A 23,630-nucleotide genomic window follows, 5' to 3' on the forward strand; every position below is an offset into this window, starting at 1 on the left:
TTCTTGACAAAAATGCCTAGTTTGATGCAAAAGCCCATTTTGTCTGATTATTATACGTATTCTTTTTTATAAATAATTAACTAAATATTATCACCCAATAAAAAGTATAAGTAAAAGTTGAAAGGTTACTATCATATTATTCTAAACAACCAAACAATTTTCTTAACTAAAATGAGTCAATTGAGTTTACAATAAATAAATATATATATTGGTGTTAACTATTAACTGATTATTACTTTAAGATATAGAAAATTTCAAAGAATACAGAGCTTAATTTATTTGACTAAAATTTGAAAGCATGAGAAAAGGATACCCCAGATGGTAATTAAGAAATGAAGAACACGGAAAGAGGAAATGAAACTGAACTTGGCATGATTAAATCCAAATTAATGCTGATTTTCCATGAAATCAGATCCTATAAATATATATGCCTTCATGCTCTTCATCTCCATCTAAATCCTTATTCTCTACCTCTTCTTAGTTTATATATTCATCCAACATGGCAGAAGATGCATCAAGCACTGATTCCACTATTCCAACCCACACAAAAGCTTGGTACTACTCTCAACATGGTAGACCCGCTGATGTTCTAAAGTTTGATCCTAATTGGCCCTTACCACAACTCAAAGATGATCAAGTGCTCATCAAGGTCATAGCAGTATCCCTTAATCCAGTTGATTACAAGAGGATACATGGGGAGTTCAAGGACACTGACTCTTATCTACCTGTATGTACATCACCTCTATTTTTATTTTTTTTCTTTCTGATAATTCATGTTTCATTCCTGCTTATAAAAGATTCAAAATTAAGAAAATTAATTTAGTTTCTGACATAAACTTTAAATCTTACTGTTTTTATAATCTGTGATGGAACTAAGACTGATATGAGTGAAAGGCTGCATTTGATTAATCAATTAATATTAGAATTTCAATATATAAAACTTTTTTAATGGTGTGAGAAGGTTGTGCCTGGTTTTGATGTTGCTGGCATAGTGGTAAAAATGGGAGGAGAAGTAAGGAAATTTAAGGTTGGAGATGAAGTATATGGTGATATCAACGGGGAAGGTTTGTCGAATCTTAAGATTCTTGGCACTTTGTCAGAGTATACTGTTGCAGAAGAGAAACTATTAGCTCATAAACCATCAAATCTAAGCTTCATTGAAGCTGCTAGCATTCCTTTGGCATGTGAGACTGCCCTTGAAGGTTTTGAGCATGCTCAGTTTTCTGCTGGGAAATCTATCCTTGTTTTGGGAGGAGCTGGTGGAGTTGGAAGCTATGCCATTCAGGTACATCTTAACATATATTTTTCTGCAGAAAACAGGTTCAAATTAAGTTCAAAAGGATTTTGTTATTATATTTTGGATTAAGATGGTGAATTGCTGTGTTTTGGTTATGCAGCTCGCCAAACATGTTTATAAGGCATCGAAGATAGCAGCAACTGCAAGCACAGGCAAACTTGAACTTCTAAGGGAGATAGGAGTAGACTTTCCTATTGATTATACAAAGTACAACTTTGAAGATCTTCCAGAAAAATATGATCTGGTGTATGATGCAGTAGGTGAGAATTTTGAACCATTGAATAGTTACATATATTTGGTTTAAACTACTATAATATAAAAAGAAGTATGGTAAAATATATTTTATTCATCTATCATATTTATTGCTTCTGATCAAACCCTAATTGCTTACGAAAAAGAAATACTTGTGTATATTATAGGGCAGGCTGACAGAGCCCTTAAGGCCATTAAAGAAGGTGGAAAAGTTGTGACAATAGTGCCACCTGGATATCCACCAGCAATCTTTTTTGGGCTAACTTCAAAAGGATCAAACTTAGAGAAACTGAGACCTTACTTTGAGAGTGGTCAAGTGAAGCCTATACTTGATGCCAAGACTCCATTGCCATTTTCTCAGCTTATTGAAGCCATTTCCTACTTAGAAACTTCAAGAGCCACAGGAAAAGTGGTTGTTTATCCCATTCCCTGATCACAACATATGATAAACTCTCCATGTTGTTATGGTTAATGCTATTGGTGATGAACATTTTTAAGTGTTTACTAAATTAGCTAAGTTTTTCATTACCATGTTTATGTATATGCAAAGTAACCTAGCTGCTGAAAAATAAAGATCGACGTGGGTAAACCTATGCCAAGTCCCCAACTCAGTAAGTTCAGCAAGATACATGTATTGTTTTTCAGGTCAGCAAAATATTCAAATAACTCGATAAGGCATTAGAATAGTTCTCTAAGATGCATGGAGAACTCATATAACTCGGTTGGAAGTCTAGAGAATTCAGTAAGATGTTATCCAAGTTATCTGGATCACCTATTAAACTATATGAGTTCTCAACATACTTTACTAAGCTATTTGTACTTTTCACCGAGTTATTTGAATTCACAATGCTATGGAGCTATTTGAACTTCCAACCAAACTATTTGAACTCATTCACCTTAGTGAACTATCAGGATGTTTTCTCAATATGAGAACATAGTATACATACCTTGCTGACTTTACCATACTATCAAGATGTCTTGCATATATATATATATATTTATTGTTAAAAAATTATAAATATCAATGTAAATTAATATATTAAGTTTTATTTTCTCATAAAAACAGTGTTCAATTTTCATTTTGCCTTGAATTGTATCATCGCAATGTTTTAGCAAAATAACTCTATCTATAAGGCCTACTGTAAACTAGGCCCAACAGAAAAGGCCTATCACGTACAAAAACACAAAATATTGTAAGCCTAACATTGAAATGGACAAGGCCGATAGTGGTAAATTGCATAATAATAATAATAAAATAATAACAATAATAAATAATAAAAAAATGAATGGTCAATTAGTCCCTAAAATTGTATTTCAACGTATCACATTTTTTTAAGTATATTTTCACTGTCATATTAATTTTTAAAGCTAAAAAAAACTGATATAGTCACTAAAACTATTTGAAATTTTGTTTAAATTTTTAAATTATGCCAGTCTTTATTCATTTATTTTTTAATGTTATCATTATTATTAAGTCTCTTCATTAAGAACTAAAATAAATAATAATTTTAAGAACTTGTAAAATTTTAAAAACGAAATTCGGCATTTCTTCCTCCTATTTTGATAAGTATTTTTTGCATGCACGGTGTCTCCACAAAGATTTGTGAATCAATCATGTATTATTTGATAGTGTTATTCTTTAATTGTTGATTAAAATACTAAAATGGCCTAATAAATTGGTTGTCTTTTCTATGTGGTTGGAGAAATTGAATTGCTTAATTGTTATTGAACTAGTTACTATAAAATTTAACATATTTATCATATATAATAATTTACTATAAAAAACAACACAATAATGTATACTTTTTTTATTTCAAAAGATATTTTCATTGGTAAGTTTTGTCTTAGAAAATTGAGTAGGTAGAGGGCGTAGTGTAGTGTTTGGTAGTGGTTATGGAGGAAGCATCCCATTAAAGAGAGGAAAAAAAAATAGGTTAAAAATGAAGAAGAAATGAAAGATTGTTTGTTGGTGTATCATTTTTAAGATTTCCCTGTCATGGAAATGGTGGATCCTACGTCTACTTCCCTATGAAAAATTATACATCACCAGAAACAACAAGCTCTTTGCTTCTTCATACCCTTGTTTATTTCTTTAAGATCACAACTCATTCAAAAATAAATAAATAAATAAATAATACCATTATCATATAAAATAAATAACAGTACCACAAGATTCCTTTCATGTCTGGTGGTGTTTTCTTTGTCTTTATTTAACTTCAACATTCATGTATGTGCCCTAACCCTAATGGGCCACTTAAAGTTCTTTGTGATTAAGTTACTAATTAGTAAAAAGAATGAGTAAAATGTATTTAGGTTTCTTACTTTTAGATAAATTTCATTTCAGCTTGTATATTGTTTAGTCTCATGATCACTGTTGTTTTATTTTATTTATTTTTTAAAAAAGATTTGTTTTCAATTTGTTAAAATATTACTTATTTTATGATTAATTTGTTCCTAGATAATGATTGATTATGTGAAATGAGAAGATAAAAAAATGTCTGCTAATGAAACTGATTTGGACAGTATTGTATTATTAATGATTTTGAGAACATCTTATAGTATATTTGATTGGTAATGTCGTAATTAGACATATAATATTTAGATATATCTTCTTATAAATAATATTTGTTGAAAATATTAGTCACTCAAATGAATCTTTGATTTTTATTAGATTTAAAAAAAACTTAGTTGAGAGATATGTATACCAATTAAAAAAATAAAAGGAATAAATTTGTATCCTTTTATTTATTTTTTATAACAGGTGAGATTTGGCCAAAAAATGTTAGTGTGAGAGGCTATTAATTCAGTGATTGTAAGAAAAAAAAAACATAAGATGATTAAAATAATCCTTTTTGAAAAATAAAAACTGTTTGAATTAAATATTAAAGGAGATATAAAATGAACTTTACTAAAATATTATTTTAAAAATTTTGTTAAGGTTTGGTGTTTCCCCAATTTTGTCTTGATTTGGTCCTTTGACTTTGCATGTATTCACTCCCTTATTAAATAATTATATAATATGATGAGATAAAAAATATTATTAATGGCTTTCTATAATTGAGAGACAAGGTTGCTATATTTTGGGTCTGAAAAATATTTTTTTCTTTCTTTTTTTATAATATGGTTTGGAGCATTGTGGAATGTAATGTATATGTAGTCAATTAGGTTAATTAGGTGGTTTGGCCATTCATAAATTTCCTATTTTAGTGTATATGATTTCAATTAATGTGAATTTTGTGCAAAGTTTTTAGAGAAGACCCTTCAATCTTTCTTAGTTAGGAGAATTTTTTTCCTAGCACTCCTCATTTTTGGAACACTTAAATATTTATTAAAGATAATTTTTGTTCTTAGTATTTAATGTGTTAAATAATATATAGTTAAAGTAGAGTTTGGTTATGATTTTTATTATTTTATATATTTATATTTATGTGTATATTAACTTTAATTTAATATATTTTTTGAATAGAAACAAACACCTGAAAATTAAAAATCACATCTTTTATTCGTAAAATTTAATTTGCAATATTATTTAAAAGATTCAAATTTAGTTTTACTAAAACCAGCAATAAACTAACATGAAATTAAAAATGTAAAGATCCGGGAATTGTTAATAATGTGTTTTTTTATATTTTCACTAAACATAATAAATAATAATATTTTTTTTGGGCCTATTATAAGAATATCCCTTAAAATAAAATATCCCTTAAATTTGTTAAACCTGGTTGAAGTCATGAAAATTTTGCAGTCTTAAAACTATATCCCAAAAATAAAATAAAAGATAATAGTTAGATTGCTATAATAATAATATATTTTATTTTTAATATAATAAGAAAAAATTAAAATTTTTAATTTAGTTATAAATGAGATTATTGACTTTAGTAGATGTCTCATGTCCTTATTAAAACAGATTAACTTTAGAAAATCATTAATGATTTTAAATTTACAAAAAATAAAGGATGAAAAATTTTATTCAAAATTAATTGCATTTCTTAATGTTAATTTTCTTTTTTAATGTACGCATATATGTTAACCAAAAATTAAATGTACGTGCAATTATCTCAACTCCTACTAACGAAGTTGAAATAAAATTAACAAAATTAAAATCTTTATATTAAGATGATTTTTTCTTATTATACTAAAAATAAAATACGTAAATACTGATTCAACTATTTATCTAAAAATAAATATTAATATACATATTTTATATGTTAAGAAAAAAATTATAAGGAATATTCCATTCAAAATATTAAAAAATTTAAAGATAAAAAATTTGAATGACTAAAATTAATAAGAATTATAATAAAGATAAAGAGAAATATAGTAATTAAATAATTTAAAGAAAATATATCGTAGGAAATGTAAGGATACTAGAGATTAAAAATAGAGAAATATAATTTTAGAGGGCTTAATGGACTCTTCTAATAATCTACTGTTTATATATATAAAGAGTTGATACAGCACGGAGATGGAAGGTCAAAAGATTGTATTAGACTGCTAGGTATCATAACATAGATAACATATACATTACTTCATACTTTAGTCCTTTCGACTAATATAAATAGATCCAATAATTATTCCAACACTTTTCCTTAAGTTCAAACAAATTGTATGTAAACAAATAAACTCAATTTGAAGTCTCCTTACAAATTTCGTCAATACATCTACAAGTTTATTGTTTAACCCTGTTTGTACATATTTTTTTGTCAACAACTTTTCACGAATAAAATAACAATTAATTTTTTTATGTTTAGTTCTTTTGTGAAACATTAAATTTAATGCAATGTGAAGAACAACTTTATTGCAATACATCATCATAATCTAGATGTCACAAAAAGTTAAACTTTTAAAGGAACTGTTTCACCTATATAAGTTCACATGTTAGTGACGTCATTGCCCTATATTCAACTTCAATTGTTGATCAAACCACTACATTTTGTTCTTACTTTCCCATGAAATAATGTTTCTTCCAAGGAAAACATAATATCCAGTAGTATATTATATGTCAATAGGCAAACATGTCCAATCTCCATCATAGTATCCAAAGATCTGAATGTTTCCTCTATCTTCATACAACAACTCTTGCTCGAAAGTCTTTTTGAGGTACCTTATAATGCAAATGATAACATTCTAATGGCTAACACATGGAGCCTGCATGAACTGACTAACCACTTCAACTGAAAAATATTGATCAGACTTTGTAATAGTGAGATAAATCAGTTTTCCAACCAACCTCCTATATCTCTTTGGATATTCACCTTCTTCTGTCGTTAATTTTTTATTTGAGTCCATATATAGGATTGTCTACTGGTCTACAATCAATAATACTCATTTCTTGTAATATATCAAGAGCATACTTCCTTTGAGAGATTACAACTCCATCTTTTGATTGAGTTACTTCAATGCTCAAGTATTTGAGGCTTCCAATATCCTTAGTTTGAAAATGTCTACACAAGTACTGCTTCAATTGAGATATTCCAGTAGTATCATTTTTTGTAATGATTATATCATCAACATATACTATTAAGTAAACTCATTTCCCGAAAGATATATGATAGTAAAAGACCGAATGATTGCTTAAGGACAATGGAGCTGAATTTTTGGACTATGAAGCTGAATTTTCCAAACAAAGCACATGGTGATTGCTTGAGGCCATATAGAGAGTGATACAATTTGCATACCATACTAGACTCCCCCTGAGCAATAAACCTAGGAGGTTGCTCCATATAAGCTTCTCCCTCAAGGTCACCAAGGAGGAAGACATTTTTTATATCCTATATGAAGTGACCAGTGATGAATTGCCATCATTGCAAAGAAGAGACAAATATTTAGTCATCTTGGCCACGGGAGAGAAAGTTGTCATAATAGTCAAGGTCATAACTCTGAGTGTGCCTCTTTTGCAACAAATCGGGCTTTCAGCCAATCAACTTCATCATCAGGGCTAAGTTTAACTGCATACACCCCTAAACAACCAATTATCTTTTTGTCCGATAGTAGGAACACAAGCTCCCAAGTATTATTGTGGTCAATGGCTTGTATTTATTTAATCATGGCTTGTCGTTGTCCATGATGATTAAGTGCTTTATTCACAATTTTGGGTATAACCACAAAAGACATTAAAGATAAAATGGAATAATAGAAAGGCGACAATCTATGATAGCTAAGAAAATTATAAAATGATATGTAAGTTTCGAGTGGAACAAGTACCTATTCTGAGAGAAATAGTCCAACCTAAACCATCTTATCTAGGAGTCACATTATTAAGTGACGAGGGAGAAGAATCTAAAGTAGGAGATTCACCATTTTCTTGGAGAACTAGACTATCCTTCGTGTTCTTATGTGGGGGATATCAATATGTGGAGATGATGGTTCGAGAGGACTTTAATCAAGACTTGGATTGATAGAGACATTGGAAATACTGGACTCAACTACTGGAATAAGAAAGACCTATTCTATGATATGAACATTTTGAACAAATTGAGAGAAGTAAGGAGTTTGTTCAAAGAATGTAATATTAACAGACATATAATACTTCTTGGTTTTAGGAGAGTAACATTGGTATTCATTTTAAAGTTGTGAATAGCTTAAAAAGACATATTTGATAGCATGAGCAGAAAGTTTATCTAACTTTAAAGACATGCCATGAACAAAATATACACACAAAAAAAAACTCAAGAAGTGTGAAGAAAAGAATTATTTAAAAATGGAATGGAAAAAGAGATTTTATAATTGAAAGAGAAAAAAACATCTATTAATAAGAAAACATAATATTAAGATGACATCTCATTATACATTAGACGGAAATATACACACCAAACAAAAAATACATATAAATGGTTGATAATCTTTCATTTTAACTCTTAAATATACTATTTCAAATGTTAACTTGATGACTTAATTATGGTTTTTTTTAAAGATGCTTTGGTGAGAGAAAATAAAGAAATGTATGCAAATAATTTTTTACTTTAACTCCTGTATATCAAATATTTATTACACACGCATGATACTTAAATTGATAGAATTAAAATAGGTAAAACTAAAATAGTACATTTATAATATGATTGGAACAAAAGTTTAGTTCAACTTTTTTTTTTCTTTTTCAATTCCGTTTCAAAACTCAAATTATCACAATAATAATTTTAGTCTTAAAGTAAAATTGGAAGTGAATCATCTAGTTGTCCCTTAATGTATGTAGGTTCATAAAACCTTTTCCCTTTACACTTCATAAACAAAATCTTACGTAATTGTAAACTTTAATGTCATTGAACATTTTTAAATGAAAGAAACACAAACTATTAAAAAACATGTTCAAAACACGTTATCTACCTGTCAACACAAAATCCACATCTCTTGACTTGCTTCTTCCTTTTCAACAATTCTCAACTAAAATATTCATATTCTTTTCTTCATTTTTCTCATTTAAATTAATAGCTAAAATAGAGGATGAAATTCATAAACTTAGGCAAAATAATCGATGTTTACAAATTTAAGGACCAAAAGGAAAGATTAATTTACTTATATCACTATCATTAAATTTTGAGTTTAAATGTTTTAACACAGTTAATCAAGACTAAAATATAAAATAATAGTTTAATAGTCATGTATTTCATTTTTTAAAAATTTACACTATCAATTATAATATTTATAAGATCATTATCATAAAAATTAGATTCCATGACCATTCTAGTGATAACATTTAAACTTTCATAATATCAATATATTATTTATTTACATTATAAAAATTAGCAAATTCACAATGCATAACAACCTATAATATTAAATATATATATATTCAAATCCTAACTATGCAATACAATAAATATTCACACAAAAAGTGATTGAAAAAGAGGGTCTTCACTAAACAAGTAGGTCCTCATATATATTAGTCATCAATCAGTAAATACTTAAAAAACAATTGTCCACTGTTTCACATCCTTTAAGAAAAGTTGTTAATTTGATTTGACATTAAATTTTCCATTTATTTATAGTATTTTTAATAAAATATTCTTAATATTTTTAATATTAGTTATAGTTTTTTCCATTTAATTAAATCTCACTTAATTAACTAGTTATTGGAATAAAGAATAATGATTATGTCCTTCTTCATATCTCAATAACTTTTATCATGTACTATTTATTCCTTAAAAATTAATTTATCTATATATTTTATAAAAGTAGATCAAAACAAATTAAATTCCAATAATAATGCAATCTTGTTGTGTCCAAAGTGGATGAAATACAAAAACAGAAAGTCATATTCATCAGGGAATATGTGACTTTTGGGAAGTAGGCCCGTGGGCCCGGGCCCGGCCCACGTTGGCGGCTTGGTATGAGGGGTCCATCACTGCTACTTACCAGTTACCAGCTGGAAATGTGGTCCACGTGGACTCTCACAGTCCTCCAAAACTAACCAATCATTGCTTTAATAATCGACACGTGTCAATTTCCGCTCCAACTTTCACCCTCACACGAAACCGCCCAGGGACTTTACTATTCCCCGTTGTCCCTAGTCTTTTCGCTTCCAAAAGCCGTTAATACCGCCACCTATGCTTCTTACGTTTCAACTGCAACTCCAATACATAATAAATAAATCAATTAATAATATATATAAATATATATATGACCCATAAATAAATAAATTATAATTCTTATGTCTTTTTCATTTTTTAATGATGACGAAATACGAAATCTCAATAAAAAAATATCTACTAAAATTTTAAAAAGAAAACTCCTGTCTTAAAAGTCAACCAAACAATCTTTTTCTTAAAATAAAAAGAAAGTTCAAAAAATTTCAATAACATTTGACTCAATAATTTTTTCAAGGTCCATGCAAAATAATTTAAGGTACTTTCAAAAAATAATTTTAGTTTTTTAAAATGTAAAACATAGAAGATATATATATATATATATATATATATATTAATGATTGAGTCAAATTTTCCAAATATGGAGATTAAGATACGAGAGAAAAAAAAAGACCACGTATATATTTTCTATGATTTTTTTTTAAGTTGAATAAATTACTGCATAAAATAAAATTTTCATTTTAAACATATACCAAAGACTTAAATTTTAAAACAGCTAAAGTTAGAAAATTTTCATTATAATTGAATTGATTGTTATACTTGATGGTTTCACACACTTTTAGGTCTATTGATTTGATATAAAGAATTTATTATTATTTTTTCTGGATGCAAATTATCAGATATTTATTGACCATTTATTCTTACAATAAATATTTGGATATTATCAATATGATCAATAATATAGTTGACTTTACGCCAAACATCGTGATAATCAATTCAGGCTCAAGGAACAATGATTCATATTATTTATTTTTCATGTCTAGTTTAGCTCTGGATCCTGCTAATTAAGCTATTTCTTTTCAACTAAGAAAAACAATCATTAACTGATAATAGATAATGCTCGTACCAAGAACACACACATATATATATTCATATCTATCTATCTGGCAAAATCCTTAATTGATACTTTGAAAAGTTATGGATTCTTTTATGAGAATAATAAAGCAGTTGAAGTTGAAGATGAAGGGAAAAAGTGGGAGAGAGGTCACCTTCTGGTTTTGCTTCAACATTCCAACTCTGAGGAGCAAGTACAACTCTTACACATCATAATGCTTAATATTATCTACAAAAACTCAATAATTCCAACTCAATTCCCATTTTGCCCTTCACATGGTCTCAAAATTGCATTACCTGACACCCCTCTTGTTCCACACCCCACATGCACATATATAAATGCATGCCGATACAAATGATACAGCTATGTTGACCCATATCTCTTCATCTGTACATAGCATAACACCCATACAAGGGAGTTTGGAAAATTTTGGCTTATATTCTTTGGAGAGTGCCAAAGGTAACAGTAACGCAAACACCCTTTTCATTGTCTGGATTGTGCTGAATTGCTTTGGTTCTGTATTTAATGCTTTACATCACGCATGACACACCCTTTTGTTGTTTGTATGTTCTCCTCAATGAGAAGTTTGTTGCTCAATTTTCATTTCTTTCTGGTATTTGCAGCAAAAGTGTTTGATTTTTTATTGTGTTCGTTCTTTCACATTCCTTTTTGTTGTACCGAGTTTGATCATTTACATTGATGGAATCTCAGAAAACGTTTTCTGTGCTGTGTTGTGAATTGTGATGTGATGTGCATATGTAGCATCTGGGAAGAAGCAATGTCACGCAATCAACCAGATGGAATATAATTAGATGCTTTTGGCTTTTCTTTATTCTCTTTTTGGTTTGCTGTAATGGGTTATAAAGTTTGATTCATTTCCCTTTTACTTTTGGTTCTTTTTTCTGTTTCTGCTAAGATAGGAGCATTCTTTTTACTGAAATATTATTGGCACCCGTGAAATCATCATTGGCTTTGGGGTCTGCACCTGAAAAGTGAAAATTGGCTCTTGATTTTGTACGAGACCCAAAACGTTGTTGCATTGCAAACTCTGATTTTTTGTATTCCTGTTTTCAACAATTTCTAACTTCCTTCTTTTTTGGCTTATTGATTTTAGGCGAGGTGCTGATTATTGTGTTCGTTCAATGCCTGGTTTCGCTATGGATGAATTCAATGTAAATAGTGCAGCAGAGGAACCTAGTGGGAGTTATACTCCCCGTAAGGATAGCTTTGCTCAACAAGCATCACCAAGGAGTACACTGAGTCCGAGAAGCATTCAGAGTGATTCAATTGATTTGGCTATTGATGGGGTGGTGGATACCTCAATTGAGCAATTGTATCATAATGTGTGTGAAATGAGGAGCTCTGATCACTCACCCTCCAGGGCCAGTTTCTACTCCTATGACGGTGAGTCTAGGATTGATTCAGAACTGGGCCATCTAGTGGGAGATATTGTGGATTTGGAGATTACAAAGGAGGTGGTGGTTACAGAGAACAAAGAGGATTTCAATGGCAATGCTAATGCTAGTAGCTCAACACCTGAGAAAGATGTTGTGTCACGTGGCAAGGAACCTTCAAATAAGGATAATAACAGCCAATCTTCTCCAACCACCAGGGTCATTGAAGGATCATCCAAGCCAACACCAAGGAGGAATGAAAAGGGTGTCAGAAAAGCAAATGGTGCTTACCACATCAGGAAGCATAGGAGGAACCTTGGTATGAAGGAGATTGAGGAGCGTATTGCTGCAGGGTTAGACAATCCTGACTTGGGACCATTTTTGCTCAAGCAAACAAGAGACATGATCTCCTCAGGTGAGAATCCACGAAAAGCTCGCGATTTAGCTCTTAGAGCTTTGAAATCATTCGAGATTTGTACAGATGGGAAACCAAGTTTAGATATGGTCATGTGCCTGCATGTCTTGGCAACAATATACTGTAATCTAGGACAGTACGATCAGGCCATTCCTATTCTTGAGCGTTCCATTGATATTCCTGTGTTGGAAGACGGCCAAGATCATGCACTGGCTAAGTTTGCAGGGTGCATGCAATTGGGTGACACATATGCAATGATGGGTCAGATTGAGAATTCTCTGCTGTTTTACACAGCAGGTCTTGAGATTCAAGGTCAGGTCTTGGGAGAAATAGACCCAAGATTCGGTGAGACGTGCCGGTATGTGGCTGAGGCACATGTTCAGGCACTGCAGTTTGATGATGCTGAGAAGCTGTGTCAAATGGCTCTTGATATTCACAGGGGAAATGGGGCTCCTGCTTCTATTGAGGAAGCAGCAGATAGGAGACTGATGGGGCTTATCTGTGACTCAAAGGGTGATTATGAAGCTGCTCTAGAGCATTATGTTTTGGCAAGCATGGCCATGGCTGCAAATGGCCATGAAGCAGATGTGGCTTCAGTGGATTGCAGCATTGGTGATGCCTATTTGGCATTGGCTCGCTATGATGAGGCAGTGTTTTCTTATCAGAAAGCACTGACTGTGTTCAAATCAACCAAAGGAGAGAATCATCCAACAGTTGCTTCAGTCTATGTCAGATTGGCTGATCTTTACAACAAGATAGGGAAGTTCAAGGAGGCTAAGTCTTACTGTGAAAATGCACTCAGAATTTTTGGGAAGATCAAGCCCGGGGTCTCCTCAGAAGAGATTGCTAGTGGTCTGATAGATGTAGCTGCCATCTATCAATCCATGAATGATTTGGAAAAGGGGTTGAAGTTACTCAAAAAGGCCTTGAAGATCTATACCAATGCTCCTGGTCAACAAAGCACAGTTGCAGGAATTGAGGCCCAAATGGGAGTTATGTATTACATGCTGGGGAACTTTTCTGACTCTTACAACATCTTCAAAAGCGCCATTGCCAAATTTCGTGCCACCGGAGAGAAGAAAACTGCTTTGTTTGGGATTGCTTTGAACCAAATGGGGCTAGCCTGTGTGCAGTGTTATGCTATAAATGAGGCAGCAGATCTGTTTGAAGAGTCCAGGACTATATTGGAAAAAGAGTATGGTCCATATCATCCAGACACCCTAGGAGTCTGTAGCAATCTAGCAGGAACCTACGATGCTATGGGAAGGTAACATATTCACTCTCTATTGGTCTTCTTGTTCTGATTTGAAGAAAGTTTAATTTTTATGCTGTCAGTGTAAATCATAATGCCTTGTTAGTTTAAAATATTTTTACACTACCAATTAATCAGAAGTAATCGTTTACATGATTTTTAAGGTGGTTATTCTAAAAATCCACAAACTTACTAGTTACCATATATGGCAGTTTGTGATTGGATATCTTCTCCTTTTTTTCCTACTTCTTGCATTGCAAGAAGATTTATTGCTAACATTTCTTGTTCATTTTGTGATATTTTGCAGAGTGGATGATGCCATTGAAATTTTGGAGTATGTTGTCGGCATGAGAGAAGAGAAGCTTGGAACAGCAAACCCTGATGTGGATGATGAGAAACGTAGGTTGGAAGAGTTGTTGAAAGAAGCAGGCAGGGCCAGGAACAGGAGATCAAGAAGATCACTGGAAACCCTTCTTGACAGCAACTCTCAGCTCATGAAAAACAATGGCATCAAGGTCCTATAAACATGTCACTGTATATAAAATACATTTTCTCATTTTAATCATTGTTTTCTAATTTTCCCAGGAAACAATAACAAAGTGGAAGTAGGTTCCACTGTCCAATTGTTTGTTACCAAAGGATGTTCACAGAAGTTACTTCATATATCCTATTTTCTATAGTGAAAAGGAGAAATTTCGGTCATTCATAATTTTCCTTGTGTAATTGAATTCATAAATGGTGGAAATTCAAAATTCTATGTATACAAATGTATGTTGAAACTCAATTTTCACTGCTGCTGCTGCTACTGCTACATCAAACGTCCCATTAGAAAATTCAGTTGCTTCTAACCACGTTTTAGATTCAATGCAACCAAATTTTTAAGTTCCAATGTTACAGTCAAGGGTCTTATGAACGTGACAAGCATGAATATGACATTGCAGACAGCAGAACCGTTGTTGTAGGTGACATCATACTTCAAAAACTTATGCTTACATTGCAATGCACGTCTTGACCAGTTTTTAGGATTTATAGATCATTCTGATATTATCTACGATAAATGTTTTCTGAGAAATTAATTGGGCTTTAGATCAGATAATTGTACTGTTATCTGAACTTTTAACTTTTGTTTTAAAATCCTTAAATGATTTGTTAAATGGTGACTAAGGATGGTATTGTTTTCATGGCAGTATCGTAGTAGTTGATGGAGTAACTCTCACGTTTAAGTAACATACACATTAATTGTTTACCTGTTATATCACATCACTACTTTTGTAACATTGTTAACGTTAATTTAAGGAATCAAATATTTTAAATAAAAGGCTTAATCACTTGGATGGTCCCCACTTTGGAGGTAATATATCAACTTGGTCTCCACTTTTAAAAAAAGATTCAATTTCATTTCCAAATTCATTAATATGCATCAATCAAGTCTTTTTGTTTATGCCGTTTAAATATTAATGTTAACTAATTAGGCATACTTTCGTGACAATTAATGCAGATGTCACACATAAGGATTTTCTAAGATGGAAATTTGGGACGGTAAGAAAATAAAAAAAATGAAACCTTGAGAGGTCGGCAAAACAACCGAAGAGCTCGACTAAGTACACGAAGAACTAAAAGAGCTTAGCAAGATATCTAGAGAGTTTGACTAAGTGCATGGAAAACTAAAATAGCTGAGATAGACATACAGAGAGCTCTGTAAAGTGTACGGAGAAGTCAGATAGTTCGACAAGAAATCCCTAGAGCTCAGTAAGGTGCATCAAGAAGTCAGATAGCTCAGTGAAAAGTCCAGTCAGATTAGTAGATGCATGGAAAATTCAAATAGCTTGGTCTGACATGCCGAGCTCTCCAGATGTCTTCTCGAACTATTTGAGTTCTCTATACACTTATCCATGCTATCTGGATGTCTGGTCAAGCTATTTAACTTCTCCATGCACTTTACCAAGCTCTCTGGATGTCTTTCCGAGCTATGTGACTTCTCCATGTACTTTACCGAGCTCTCCGAATGTCTTGTCGAACTATTTGAGTTTTCTTTGTACTTAGCCGAGCTATCCGGATGTATTGTCGAGCTGTTTGAGTTTCCATGCTCTTAGCTGAAGTGTTCGGATGTCATGTGAACCTCTCAACCTCTCTACCATACAATTACAAATTTGACACGTGTTGTCCTTTGTCATGTCACCACACTCTTAACACCGTTTCTGAAAAATTAATGGCAGAGACTTGATTGATGAATATTAATAAATTCAGCGATGAAATTAAAACTTTTCTAAAATTGGAAATCAAATTGACACCGTATCTCTAACACAAAGACCATCCGAGTAATTAAGCCTAAATAAAATTAAGTAGATGTTACTGAAGAAGGATTATCTGTTTTTGATGTTGGAGTAGAGTCAAATGTGACCTTTGGTGTTGAAGAGATGACTGGTGGTGGAGAAGGAGAGGAAGCAAATGCTTAAGAAGAACAGTGACTGAGGGATAACCTGCTTGAGAGTTTTAATTTCCTGACATAATAATAAAGACATTTATTCTTAAAGTATATGCGAGTTCAAACTCAAATTCTTATTACCAACATCTCATTGGTTGAGTCTTAGATAATATAATATTCATTACGCTTAAATAATTTTTATTCTTTGAAATATAATCATATTTAAATATATTAAAACAAAATTTTCCATAAACACCTCTGAATATATCTATATCATGGGATACACTGTATTTGTATTTGTCACATTAGATATATTTCAACAAGTTTTTTATTTGGTTTATGTATAAAGTAATGTATTTAAAGGACAGTTCTTTAATAAATATATATCACTTAGGAGTAACTTAGTGAAATGATGAAACAGTCTTATAAGGGACATGAACTGCACTAAAATCCAAATATATTGGTTGACTGAACAATAAATTATCTCTTCGAAATCCCAATCCTTTAGACATATGGTCATTTTCTGGTAGTTGAGCCGTTGCAGTGTGATCTCACATGAAACTAAGCTACACTAGCTTTTTCCACAACATAAATTAGGCAATGTTACATTACATGTGAATTCCATCGCAATTGCTCTTACACATATTCTATGTTTATTGAAATAACAATGTGAAGAGTGAAGCCCCCAATAATGTATGGTTCTCTATCTAAATATGAGTAGCTAGCTAGTAACAGATGAACATGCTCAGAAACATGCTTGCCCAATTGGAATTGGTGGGTCAGAGAAGGCGCCATAGAGAATTCTCTTAGCAACCCATTGATTTGCTGCCTGAGAGTAGTGTATGCCATCCCAACTAACATGTTGAGAAGGATTTTTGCATGGGTTGCCATACACTGTTCCATTTACTATGGCTTTCTTCCCACAGTTTATGTGGTAGCCATAGTAACTGCCACAACAGAACTCCAATGGACTCGTAAAACCTGTCATAAATCAAGCATAGAAGTTAATTGAACAATGATAAGTGGATAATAAAAGGCTAAAATACATGTTGAATCTCTCAACTTCTCTTTTCAATTTGTTTGAAATGTGTTATTTTAGTTCCATAAAATGTTTATGTTAAACCAAATTATTTTTTCTATCAGTTTTTGCAGTAACATTATATTGGACTAATGTGACAGACGGATACAGAGTGACACATCTCTCACAGGTTGGCATATGTCACCTAGTTGACCAAGTTTGATCTAAAAGAAACATTTTAAGAACTATAGTGAACATTTCTAAAAGAAACCAAATTGAAATAAAAAAATAAGATCATGATCCTAAATATATTTGACATTGTATTTCCCTAAATTATGTGTGACTTTGAAGACTTAAACAGTACCTTGGCTCCTTGCATTGCTGATTAGTTCATATTTAGCAGTGTAAACATCAACATACGTAAATTTGGCAAGTGGGAACTTTCTCCTTAGCTGAAACACTTGGTCCTTGAGCTGCCTGTTAAATTCCTGAGCAAGTTCATTCTGAGGTTTCACACAGCCATTTGCATCTATGTTACCTTTCTTGGGCTCATAATAAATGTAACTGTAGGGCAAGCATCCAATTGGACCAGTGTTATGAATCCAGAACACTCTTGCCCCTTCATTGTATAGTTGCTGAAATATAGCAATTACAAGTTAGTTCAAGAACCAACTTTTACAGATCTATTATATCTGATAATGTCACCACATCTTTGGGGACTGCTTACCTGCACTGCTTGGAAGAACTGGCTCAAAATGTCAGGAATTGACTTAATAACTTGTTCCTGTGAAGTGTGCTGAAGACCAAAGGCAAGATCATTTTGTCCAATATCAAAGGTGTATAGGGCCTTGTAGAAGTCCTCTGGCCTTGGAAGACTACTTTTGAAAGGTGGCTCTATCCCAGAAAACATCACACGGATTCAAGTTTCAATGTCATCATTCGTTAAGATGCAATCAGAAACATTAAGATGAATGTGTGGCTACATTAGAAAGGATAGACTATAAAAAGGATTGAACATGAAGAAATATTGTTATGACACCAACTGAAAAAAAGATGTCAAAAAATCGGTTAAGATATATAGTGAGGAAAATAGATTGTATGGTTTATAGTATGCGAAGAGAGGAACAATAAGACCCATTGGAGGAGATCTTTAATAAAGATTTCTCAGTAAACAATATCTCTAAAGATATAGTCTTCAACTGAGATTGATGATGTTGTGTAATCCATGTGAAATAAGGTTTTTGTTGGTGTGTTAAATTCTGACTATACTTCATAATGTTCACAATTCTTGTTTGAACTTGGAAACAATATATATGGACATTCGTCTAGCATGGTGACAAAATCACATAAAAAAGGAAAGAAAATTCAGAGTGAAAAGAAACAAACTGTTGTCAGAAAGCTGATTGAAGAGAATGTTGGTGCGAGACTTGAACTGTAGAAACTGATCTACTTGAAGGCCAAGAGGGAATGGACTATAACCACCAGGCCGAATGGAGGAGCCTCCAACAGCAAAGTTTGCACCATGTCTGTAATTTGATCCAACTGAGTCCAAATATGCACTAAGGTATGGCAGCTTCAACTCTTCAGCTACATATATCCACACACATCCCCACAAAAAAGAGATGCACATAAGAAATGCAGAACTTGCATAGTCCAATAAATGAGTAGCCAATAGGAGTAGAATGATCTCATCATAGATGAGTGAAAAGGATCACTATTTAATTGATACATACTAAATAGAAATCACATAAAAGTAAGAGTATGTTAGTACAAAGCTAAAAAAATATAAAACTGACACTTCTGACATGTCATTCATTTTTGGGACACTATCACTTGTAGGAAACATTTCCAACAAATGTTAAATACTCTTCAACTGTGTATGTGTGCGTGTATCAAACAAGAGTTAAATGTATTATCTATTAAGGTTGTGAATATGTGAGGGAAAATATAGTGTATAGACTATGCTTTTGCTTACTTACTCATGTAATCTATGATGAGACGGCCATCAGAAGCCCTTCCTGAGAAGCTTCCAAAGAAGCTTATGCCATTGGGAGGCTTCACCCCTGTGAATGCTGCAGAAACAGCTCCTGTGTCTGAATTTGAGTCCCCAAAGTTGTAAATTGCTGGGAACCAACATCTACTGAAGTTTGAGGCTTTCCCAAATGAGAGTTGAATCAATGCACATACCACACAAAGATTGAACCACCCAATTGCATAAATCAGATTCCTACAGTTCATGGTTGTGCTGTGGTAACAAACTCTGTAAGTTTTTTCAGAAAAGTGGTCCTTTTCAACTCAATAAATAGAATCATGAAGAACCCTTTTCAGACTCCAGTGAGGCAATGACTATTCATGCTAACTCTTAACAAGAGAGATTTATATCACCGACAATATTTTCTAAATATTGTTATTTGATCATAAGTTTATGGCATTACAGTAAGTAAATGCAGCTCATACTGTAAAACATTCAATAAATTTATCATAGAAGTTTTTCTATAACTATAACAAGATTATCAACTTTATTAATAACTAATTTTCATTAAAAAATTGATCAATACTTCTAATTTTTTTATCATCTTTTATATTATTGATTTTATTTTGTAGTGTATAGTTGGATAACAGAGTAAATTATTGGTTTAAGTTCTGTGTTCCATTGATTTTCAGTTTAAAGAAAATCTGTATTGAAGTGTTCAAACTAAAAATCGGTTTGTGAGAAATAAACTTTTTCAAACCTAAATTATTGTATCACGTGAATGTATAAACTTTGTTCTCATGTCACTCTATTATTTCATTCTTATTCATCAAACGTGCATAGTTCTTTGCTCTGGGTAATATTTCTGTTCATGTTTGAAAGCGAAATGGACTTTTTCCTGTTTTATGATTGCTGAAATGAAAAGAAAATCCACAAGCAACCTCTGTATGAAATAATCATTTTATGAATTCTATTAAGAGTATATATATATATATATATATATATATATATATATATATATATATATATATATATATATATATATATATATATATATATATATATATATATATATATATATATATTCTTAAATTAGAAGTTACATTTTTAATCAGCTTAGAAGTATCTACAATACACTTCTTACTTTTTGTGATATATGTGTCAAAATGAATGATTTTTTAAGTGTCATCATTCCAAGTTTATGATACAGCTTTAAGATTGAATTATTAATTTTTTAGTCTTTTCATTTTATATTCTTTTGTCTTTTAAAAGTTCAAATTTAAGTTCTTATACCTAAGTATGAGTTTTTGTAATAGTTTATTAATATAAAAAATACCTTTTAATATTAGCAATAATAATTATTCTTATTAAATTTAATAGTTTTACCCGTTTAAAAATCGAAACTTAAAATAATTTAAATATTTTTCTTTTTCGTTCTTAAAATATTTTGTAAAAGTAAAATCTGTAATAAAATTTCATTTTTAACGCAGAAAAATATTCCATATAACCCTAATTAAACTTTTAAACTTGTATAGTTTTCCTGTACATAACGACTAAATTTATTTTTAATGCTGTTGGCTGAAATTTAAAATAATTATAAAGATCAAATAAATCGTTGAACGTAATTATTAATTCTTGTAAATTACCTTAATCAGTGAAGACACTTTAACTTGTGTTTCTTTAGTGAGAAGTATGACCAAATCCATTCACAACTTGAGAGTGAAGGATAAGGATCAATGATTGAAGGTGCCGTGTCAGACAGCAGCATCAAGGGTGCTGAGAGATTCTGTGCATCAGTTCACACGAGAACTGGGCCAGGAATGCTCCTTCTATTCAATTCATTGCCACACAAGATGTCATCAAGTTATTTATTCCACCTCTCATTCTCATGATATAAAAATTAATTAATATATCTTTTTAGAATATATTTTTAACTAAATAATCAAAATATTTAAATAAGATTTAATTATTCAGATAATCTCAGTTTTAGAGTAGAGTGTTTACTTTGGTTTTCGTTTTTAAAAAAAATATCAACTTCATCTACAATTTGTTTAATGTACATAAACTAAATTTATTTTTATAATTTTCAAGTAGTAAGACGGTGGTGATATAACAAAAGAGCTCACATTTGTAACCTATAACCCACTTCAAACAACAACATACAACTAGATTAATTTATTTTATTATACAATTTAAATTGTTTTATTATACAATAAATCAATTATTCCTATTAAAAAGTTTTATAAATAAAAATTTCTCATAACAAAAGCTTTGGAACTCATGTTTTCTTGTAATTTTTTTCCTTAAAAGAAAATGAAAAAAAAAAGTATTTAAACTATCTTATATATATACTTAAATTCCTAGACAAAATAATACTATTAAACATGATAAAAACATATAAAAAAATAATAAACTTTTAAATTTAATTTAATTTTATAAAACGAATTTATAAAGCGTTTATAAAGTGAGATTTTTCACGTATTATAAATTCAATCATTGTAACTTTCCAATAAATTTCCATTTATATATATGTTTAATTAAACGAAGTTAATTGTATTAATTATTATATTATACATTTTCTTTTCCGATTTGTTAAATTTAATCTTTTCTTCTCTAAATAAATCATGATTAATGAATACCTTTATAGTCAATATAATAGTAATTCTCTTTTGTTTATTATTTAACACTCAACCCAATTCAATAATAACTTTAACACAGTTTCGTTTAATTATTAATATAAAAATGGTTCTGTGGTACCAATTTTCGTGGTGGTGATCCTTTTAAACATTAATGTGGTGACACTCTTTAATTTGATAGTCAGATTAAGATATTAAAAACAGTATAATTAGTAATATGTTAAATTATTTGCCTTCGTGACTATTATTCTAAGAGATAAATCATTATATGTATAAAATTTCGTATGCAAAAAAAGTATTCTTTGAATGCTAGGCTTATAAGTCAGATTCGTAATTAATAAATTGACTTATAAAAATTTTACATCTCCATTCATAATTTTGAATATCTTCTTCTTCTATAAATAAACTGTACCTTATAATTAGTCACAAGTTATTACTACAGTATCTTAATACTCTTTATATATATATATATATATATATATATATATATATATATATATATATATATATATATATATATATATATATATATATATATATATATATATATATAAAGGCTTTATAATCTTCATTTCAAAACATTTTTCACGTGTACTAAGGAAATTTGGTCCAAATAATAGTTAAATAATATAATTTTCTGCTAATAATATATTAACATTGAATAACAGCAATACAATTTGACAATGTCATAAAATTAAAAAAGACCTAGGCCTTGTTCTTCTGAGTGGATTTGAAGGAGTGGATTTGAGGGGATTTGAAAATAAATTTTTTTATCGTTTATTTGACTGAATTTGGAGGTAAATGAAAGTGAATTTGGAAATAAAATTTGTGAGAATTAGTATAGAATTGTACTGAGGTGACAAATTAAAAAAAATTATTTCCAAATTCACTCAAATAAACGACAAAAAAAATTATCTTCAAATCCACTCAAAAGTTCAATTTTTTTAATTATTCTAATAATGTAATTTATAATTATAATAATAATAATATTAATAATACTATTTTTGTCATTACAAAAATAAATGTAATACTTAATATTAATGTTATTATTATAGTCAAACAATCTAAAATAAAAGATATAATTATATATTTTAAAAAATTAAATAACTAAATTGAACCAAATAAAAATTAGAGAGTTAATTGAATTTTTGTAAAAATTAGAGAACCAAAATAAGATTTTAGTCATTTATATGTATAAAACATTTCATCACTTCTTCTAAAATTAATCTATGAGATTGTCTCAATATTTCACCAAAAAGCTTCTGGCATCAAGTATCACTAATAAATTTTTTTCTCATGTCATTTAACAACTTAAAAAAAAAATAAAGTTATTACACCAAAGCAAAACAGTAGGTTAAGATAACACCAAAACTAAAGAAATAAGAGTATCGAGATAAAAATAATTACAAATTCAAACTAAATCCACACTAGTATCTCAATGAACATAATTAGAACCTCTAACATTACTTTATCTAAATTTTAAGTTATTATATATCAATAAACCAAATTTCCATGACTTACCACCTTTAATCTTCAACTCACCACATCAATC

General features: G+C 30.4%; 3 protein-coding genes and 1 long non-coding RNA gene across 5 annotated transcripts; 2 read left to right on the top strand and 2 right to left on the bottom strand.

The window, feature by feature from the left end:
* The first annotated feature begins 351 nt into the window (after positions 1–351).
* On the top strand, positions 352–2,358 carry LOC108346133 (2-methylene-furan-3-one reductase). The gene is made up of 4 exons (XM_052867293.1): positions 352–727; positions 962–1,285; positions 1,398–1,557; positions 1,717–2,358. The coding sequence occupies exons 1-4, from the start codon at positions 500–502 to the stop codon at positions 1,980–1,982; spliced, it is 978 nt and encodes a 325-aa protein (XP_052723253.1). The 5' UTR covers positions 352–499; the 3' UTR covers positions 1,983–2,358.
* Positions 2,359–9,721: 7,363 nt separating this feature from the next.
* On the bottom strand, positions 9,722–11,157 carry LOC128193620 (uncharacterized). The gene is made up of 2 exons (XR_008244972.1): positions 11,121–11,157; positions 9,722–10,110 (listed from the first exon to the last, which is right to left on the bottom strand). It is a non-coding gene; the product is annotated as an uncharacterized LOC128193620 (long non-coding RNA).
* Positions 11,158–11,338: 181 nt separating this feature from the next.
* On the top strand, positions 11,339–14,692 carry LOC108346055 (protein KINESIN LIGHT CHAIN-RELATED 2). 2 transcript variants are annotated; one of them, XM_017584990.2, is made up of 3 exons: positions 11,339–11,425; positions 12,081–14,042; positions 14,335–14,692. In XM_017584990.2, the coding sequence occupies exons 2-3, from the start codon at positions 12,109–12,111 to the stop codon at positions 14,549–14,551; spliced, it is 2,151 nt and encodes a 716-aa protein (XP_017440479.1). In that variant the 5' UTR covers positions 11,339–11,425; positions 12,081–12,108; the 3' UTR covers positions 14,552–14,692. The 2 variants fall into 2 exon arrangements, with proteins under 2 accessions (XP_017440479.1, XP_052723494.1); XM_052867534.1 differs by lacking the exon at positions 11,339–11,425 and adding an exon at positions 11,474–11,980.
* Positions 14,693–16,897: 2,205 nt separating this feature from the next.
* On the bottom strand, positions 16,898–19,828 carry LOC108344700 (GDSL esterase/lipase At3g27950). The gene is made up of 5 exons (XM_017583154.2): positions 19,450–19,828; positions 18,857–19,057; positions 18,198–18,364; positions 17,835–18,105; positions 16,898–17,433 (listed from the first exon to the last, which is right to left on the bottom strand). Exons 1-5 carry the CDS (start codon positions 19,706–19,708, stop codon positions 17,198–17,200), a joined length of 1,134 nt encoding a protein of 377 aa, XP_017438643.1. The 5' UTR covers positions 19,709–19,828; the 3' UTR covers positions 16,898–17,197.
* Positions 19,829–23,630: the final 3,802 nt, after the last annotated feature.

Source organism: Vigna angularis, chromosome 8, assembly GCF_016808095.1.
Source record: "Vigna angularis cultivar LongXiaoDou No.4 chromosome 8, ASM1680809v1, whole genome shotgun sequence".
NCBI classification, from domain to species: Eukaryota; Viridiplantae; Streptophyta; class Magnoliopsida; order Fabales; family Fabaceae; genus Vigna; species Vigna angularis.

What these genes read in the sequence shown, in the direction of transcription:
- LOC108344700 (XM_017583154.2), bottom strand. Translation starts at nt 19,708, where the DNA reads ATGAACTGTAGGAATCTGATTTATGCAATTGGGTGGTTCAATCTTTGT. An exon ending in AGTTCTTCCAAGCAGTGCAG is followed by an intron (nt 18,106 to 18,197) that starts GTAAGCAGTCCC and finishes GCTATATTTCAG; the next exon opens with CAACTATACAATGAAGGGGC. An exon ending in CAGCAATGCAAGGAGCCAAG is followed by an intron (nt 17,434 to 17,834) that starts GTACTGTTTAAG and finishes GATTTATGACAG; the next exon opens with GTTTTACGAGTCCATTGGAG.
- LOC108346133 (XM_052867293.1), top strand. Translation starts at nt 500, where the DNA reads ATGGCAGAAGATGCATCAAGCACTGATTCCACTATTCCAACCCACACA. An exon ending in ACACTGACTCTTATCTACCT is followed by an intron (nt 728 to 961) that starts GTATGTACATCA and finishes TGGTGTGAGAAG; the next exon opens with GTTGTGCCTGGTTTTGATGT. An exon ending in TCTGGTGTATGATGCAGTAG is followed by an intron (nt 1,558 to 1,716) that starts GTGAGAATTTTG and finishes TGTATATTATAG; the next exon opens with GGCAGGCTGACAGAGCCCTT.
- LOC108346055 (XM_017584990.2), top strand. Translation starts at nt 12,109, where the DNA reads ATGCCTGGTTTCGCTATGGATGAATTCAATGTAAATAGTGCAGCAGAG. An exon ending in ACCTACGATGCTATGGGAAG is followed by an intron (nt 14,043 to 14,334) that starts GTAACATATTCA and finishes GATATTTTGCAG; the next exon opens with AGTGGATGATGCCATTGAAA.